The sequence below is a fragment of the Trachymyrmex septentrionalis genome, unplaced genomic scaffold (genome assembly GCF_001594115.1).
Source record: "Trachymyrmex septentrionalis isolate Tsep2-gDNA-1 unplaced genomic scaffold, Tsep1.0 scaffold60, whole genome shotgun sequence".
In the NCBI taxonomy this organism is placed as follows: Eukaryota; Metazoa; Arthropoda; class Insecta; order Hymenoptera; family Formicidae; genus Trachymyrmex; species Trachymyrmex septentrionalis.
In genome coordinates this window covers 5,297,875-5,303,953 of record NW_017305779.1, presented here as the reverse complement: position 1 = coordinate 5,303,953, position 6,079 = coordinate 5,297,875, and the positions used below count along the sequence as shown (strand labels likewise).

Here is a 6,079-nt window from a genome sequence, read left to right as displayed (position 1 = left end):
ATTCAGTTTTGATTCAAATGTTAATTTAGTATCGTCATGTTTCTTCTGATCGCTTAAAAGCGACTATCAATAACAATCATTTCGTACAAAGGAATGCATTTTTTTTTATTCACGTTCTGACCTTCTCGTATATTTTAACATTTTCGTGACTTTTTCTCTTTCTTCTTCGCATCGAATTCGACACCTTTCTTAAATCTACCACTTATAACTTCACCGGCCGCAACCACGCCTACGCCGATCGCTACAACGCACAAGGTCGGTTTAGCAATTCACGCAGCATGAGCGACTAAAAGACTCATTTTCCATTTCATTTCTCTCTCTCTCTCTCTCTCTCTCTCTCTCTCTCTCTCTCTCTCTCTCTCTCTCTCAAGAATCTGGTGCGGCCTCGAACGACCTTTCCTCGTAGATTCTATCGATATTTTCGATAGGTTCTCATCGAGATATATACTGTAGTTACTTTTGTAAATTCTTAAATGCAAAATTAAAACCAGTTAAATTTATGGCTACATTTACATTTACCTTCGTGACGTATAAAATGATAGATTTCATTATTATTTTTTTCAATACAGCAATGTGAATCTTGGAAGCGCAATCGGGCAGTGACACGTGCTGCATTAGAAGATAACGGTTATCGAAATCCGATTGTTCGTTGAATGCGGCGCGTCGCCTTTACGTCGAGTTTGCCTTGTTTGTCGCATATGTTATGCACTCGCGCCGTCCGCATCGAGGGATCACCGGCCGTTTCGACCTACACTTTAATTCCAGTTGTTCCACCTATCTCCTCCGTCGTCCCGTTCTCCACTAAGCGCGGCATAAAAAAATGTGCATAGCGCGAGTCGCTGCACGGAACAATGTTACCGTGAAGCGCGGTCACACATCGTGCACCGTGAGAAACGGCGCACGGATCAGGAATTTACTCTTGGCAGGAAATTTCTTACCATGCAGAAGGTTTGCACTAACGAGCGTTGATCGACGGATACGTGTGTCGCAATGGAGAAAAAAAGCAATCATGATATTAATGATCGATAATTGAGAACGATAATTATAATGTATGTTAAGCGAAAAGCATTTATTTACCAGATACGCTACGTCATTCTACGTGTTACTAGTTTTAGTCTTTCCGATTATATCGACAATTTTCATGCACATACTAGTAAATCGCACTGTTACGACTGTTTGCTCCTGATTTCTTTTTTACTATCGATTTACATGAAAAAAGACAATGTTGGATTAATATCATTTTTTCCGTGTATATATCGATAGCAATAAGAAGCTTAGAAGCAAATAGCTCGCAAACAATGCTGTTAATACAACAGCATTAACGATAGCAATTACAGACAGTCTAATCTTGTTAATTTAATTACACAGTATTAATAAAATAAATACGTCATGCTCTTGTTATAATCAAATGTTATTTGTTTCATTAATATACTATAATATAATCATTGAATTAACAAAATTACTTTCAATTAAACTGCAGTTGGCTAATATTTAATACATTTTTTTTCGTATCGTTTATTAAACCGCGCTAAGTTATTGCACAACAATTTCGAGTCAACCCAAATCGTTCTTCCATTTTGCAGATCTGCTCTTGTTTTAATAAAACGTTATTTGTTTCGTGCAACTGCAATTGAATTATTTTCAATAACTTCTTGACTAATGTTGCTGATAGATCTTTTTTTCCTATACCGCCCAACTGAATCATGTTAAACCAATACAAAGCCGTGACACTCTCGAGTTAGCCCAAATCATTCTTTTCTTTTGGAGATCTGGCCTTAGAGGTATATGCGTGCGCGCGGTATGCAAATCTTTTTCTTATCTACTTCTAATTCATCGATCTGACGCGTCCCACGCGCCGTAGACAAAATGTAACAGAGAAATTGTTGATTGTGTAGCAATCCACCCACGACGATCGATTCAGGACGTTCCTCGTCTCCGCAATGAATACGCACCATTGTCAAACAATGACAACGATGCGTCATCGGTCTGGCATAATTTAAAACCTAGAATAGCGCGTTTAGAAAACTAATTGCCTCTTTCCTCACAACCGATCAAACACTACACGTCCTTGAATGGTATTATCTCGTCCACGTGGCTCTTACATGGCGAATTTCAATTGATATGAGGAAAGAAGCTGAAAGAGGGTTGTTTTTATCATTTACCTCATTACAGACACGATACGGCGTCTGCATGTATACGTATACTTCGGATGTTATCGATATGCGAAGCGAATTATCGTCGAGAATTAGCATCCGAGAAATTCTCCGGTCGTTTCTTGAGCCACCAATATGGCCATGGCGGTGATACCCGGACCGCAAAGAGTTAAACACCGGCTGCGCCGTTATATTACGTCTCTCTGTACTGGCGCATGTCTGTGGCAATGTCCGCCCGGGTAACTCGCTTTGGTTCGACGCAATCTCGCGTGTTACGAGTTTCTTAAAATAGCAGCTCAGTGCTCCCTCGAAACTTCACGAATGCGCTTCTCTCGGCAGCACGTGCGAGTCGTCGTGCTTCGACGTACTGCACGTGAGTAATCCGTGGATGTTTTCCTTGGATAGATCATGATTTTCTTTCTGCCACACTTATAATCATGTGGAAAATTAAAACGTCACGACGGCGTAATTCCATCGTGATAGCTGCGAGATGTAAAAATGAAATTTAACAAAGCTGGAGAGTATAATATATATTCTAGTGGGACATATCTTTAGAAAAAAACAAAATGGCGAAATATACAGAGTATAAAACTACTTAAAAAAAAAAAAAAAAAACTCATACGCTAGTTTTCATTTTAGGAAGCAAGACTAGACTGAGAGTTCCTTAAATAAGACATTTCCCGCTGCTTTTGCCTAGAACTCCCTTCTGAAGAAAGCTATATATAAACACTTCTATACTACTCCCGGCATTTCCTCCGTGTCTCGCTCGAAGCTTTCAAAAACGCGGGAGCTCTCTGGACAGTAAACGGCAACTACATATATTTGAAGCGAACGATCAAGCCGAGTATTTCTTAGAAATGATTCTTGGTTGCACTTACGTTACGCTTCCGTAGGTTGAGTTCCGTGGTCTCTAAGAGGAAGCTTGCCATTTAACTTCAGACAACGAACGCATCTATATCATTAGCTTCAAACTATATATATGTAGACAAAATGAGTGAACATATTAAAACATTTTAATTTTGAATAATGGTTTAAATGCAAAATTGCGGTTTGTTTTTGAAGTTTTATGTTGGCAGTAAAGAATTATATATGACCGAGGTCTCTTGGTCTCCTGGTAAGATGTATATGTTGAAAACAGCATTTACGTTGCGAAAAAGAGATGTCGTATTATTTCGCCTGGATCTCCGAATTTGCGCTAATTGCATCTTGATTCGCAATCACCGTGAAATCGGATCGGCCTACTAGCCGACTGTTTGCCGTCTGTACAAGTCGCGGAGGAAGGACGTTGGAGTGAGCAAAGAGCCGACCGATAGAGGGACTGTGAGGGGACATCTGAGCGACAGAAGCGAGAGACGAGGACGGAGGAACGTGGAGTGCGAGCCGAGCGGGAGAATTACGTTTCGTGATGGAGAGAAAGAACTCCCGGGCGGCTCTCGTGGGCACACGCCTCTCTCGTTCTCCTCGGTTCTCCTCAACGAGAGGAGACCTGTCTCTGTCTTGGAGCACCAGCGTTGCTTCAGTCGACACTCGGGAGACCCCCGTGATGCTCCTCGTGATCGAGTCCTGCCCTCGTGACCGTCGTAGCAGTCGTCTCGCGTCATGAAAGGATCTCCTGGAAATAGCCGTGTTTTAGTTTTCGCGGGTGTGAGTCGTTGGTTGAAACGCTTTAAAACGGAAACTGAGAGAAACGTGTGAGAAAATTGATAAATTTGTGTGATGACATTCACGTCTTCGTGAATTAATACATCTCGATCGAATTTGATGATGATGATGATGATCGGCGGTACTGCTCGAGAATAGATTTTAACGATATGTCATGTAAATCGAATATATATTGCGAATATATAGTGGGCACTGAGTGATTGATATTTTCTACCGCATGTCGTGACTTCAAGAATAATGTGGAATTAATAGGATGATAGGATTAATGATTTACTAATAGTGGATACCAATCAAGATAACCAAGGGCAAGACATATACATATAGTATAACAAAGTTTTATGATCACCAAACATCTTACATTAAAGACATAATCTCACATTATCGCGCTAAGTGATGAAGACATTTTCAACTTTCGACTGTTAATTAAGAATTCTATAGATGTGAATTCTCAAGCAAACTTAGGAAAGCTCCCGCTGCGTAAGAGGAACCCCGTCGGAATTAGTGATAATTGCGTTGGGAAACTGACAAAGTGAAACCTGCTTCTCTTGACGAGGAGAGACTCAAGAAGATGCCGCGCAGCAGGGATGAGGTCGATAATATGTCGCTCGATGCACATCATCTTCTTCACAGATCTTGTAGAGGCAAAGCTCATGCCAGTGGGATAGCTAAACAAAAAAACAATCGTCAAGGCTTCCCCTCGCAAAAGATCCTAAAGTCACCGGCGCAGGATTTTTCGAAGCAGCACGAATTCAGCAACGGTTCTGTCGTTCTCGACAGAAAACATAGCAGAAATAGTACGAGCTCGTGGGAGTGCAGTGACAGCGACAGCATGCACTCCTCCGAAATTGGGCAAAACGGTTGTCCGGAGAATCGACTGATCAACTCAAATCGCGTCCTCGAACGAACGTCAAGTGTCAAATCCAATGCCAAAGAAAAAATCAAAGGATCTCACGGGAGCTATCAATGCTCGCCGTCTCTACGAGCTACCAAAGGCTTCAAGAAGGAGAGCTGGGCGGACACTTTGCGCGTAGGATGCATGGACGACAGGATTAAGAGAATGGAAAAAGGCTGGGACGACAGTAATGTCATCAGGACGCCAAAGGAGCGCAAGTGGCATAGGATCACAGCGGAAATAGAACAGAAGATGCCGAGCATGGATAATGGGATCCGGATGTTTAGTTTCAAGAGTAGCTGGGCGAATAGCTCGAAGAAAGTATCGAAGAGGAGCCGACCGGGTCACCAAAGATGCGCGAAACCAATTCAAGACATTATCGAATGGGAGGAGTTGTTTGAGATGGCCTTGGCTAGGAAGATAAGACGAAAAATACGAGAGAACGGAAAAGTAGAGTCAAGCATAATGAAGAATGTGAAACGTGGCGGAGAAAGTGATCGCGCGAAGGACGAAGGAGAGTGTATGAAGCGCCTCGAGGTCCTTTTGGAAAATAAGGTGATGCCGCAAACGGACGAGGTATGTTTTGCAAAAGATTTGAAGAAAATTTGGAAGTCTCTCCAAGAGACTGAATTCATTGGCCTGAACCAATGGAAAATCATTTTTGTCAATGATTGAGAAAATGTCGATAATTCTTACGAAATAAAGCGATTTCGAAATAACGCAAAACACAAGGAACGATTTATCTTTCTTCTATTAATTTATCTTAGAAATGACATTATCCTTTACCGAACTATCAATTTCGATAAAATGAATTGAGATATACTAATGTGTAATTTCACGATTAGAGCATAAAGCTTCATCTTCAACATGATATGTGCCTTTAGAGAAAATTTCTGGCAAATTGTCATCGCGTGAGAGCGCGTGAAACTCGTTTAAAGGGCAAACTCGTAATATTCAAACAATCTCCTCATTTAGGCCTATTTGAAGGAGCGGCGTTTGCCGCGTATTCGTGAAACAATGGCGCGTTGTGCGCTACCAATGAGCCCCGAGATCTGATATAGTAATAGTAATGCATGTATCAGGAAACTCGCTGTTCTGTCTTCCTTACCTGGTGGAACCATACGAGTCACCGTTTTGCAATTGCTCGATGCGGAAATCAATACGCGAGAACTCGCAGCTGCACCGACGCCGGTGATTCACAGATTTAAAGAGAATAGAGCCGCGCGACACGCTTAACTTTTGTTCGCGTAAACCATTTAATACCTAATAAGCCATTTAAACGATTGCATAACTTCAATTAGCATCTTATAATTATAATTAATCAATAATATAAAGAATATGCTGATAACATTAATAATAAGACCATTTATAT

The 6,079-nt window shown here is 41.3% G+C and overlaps 1 protein-coding gene across 3 annotated transcripts in view; it reads left to right on the top strand.

The window, feature by feature from the left end:
- The window catches only part of LOC108752552 (unconventional myosin-XVIIIa), a 55,903-nt gene that overhangs the window by 16,395 nt on the left and 33,429 nt on the right, over nt 1-6,079 (top strand). Inside the window, exon 1 of one of the 3 annotated variants that reach the window (XM_018493419.1) lies at nt 4,218-5,283. The exons of the other annotated variants lie outside the window; for them this stretch is intronic. Within the exon in view, the coding sequence (XP_018348921.1) occupies nt 4,384-5,283 (900 nt within the window). The 5' untranslated portion in view covers nt 4,218-4,383. Of the gene's footprint in view, nt 1-4,217; nt 5,284-6,079 lie in introns of those variants that run through there. 3 annotated transcript variants of the gene reach the window in all.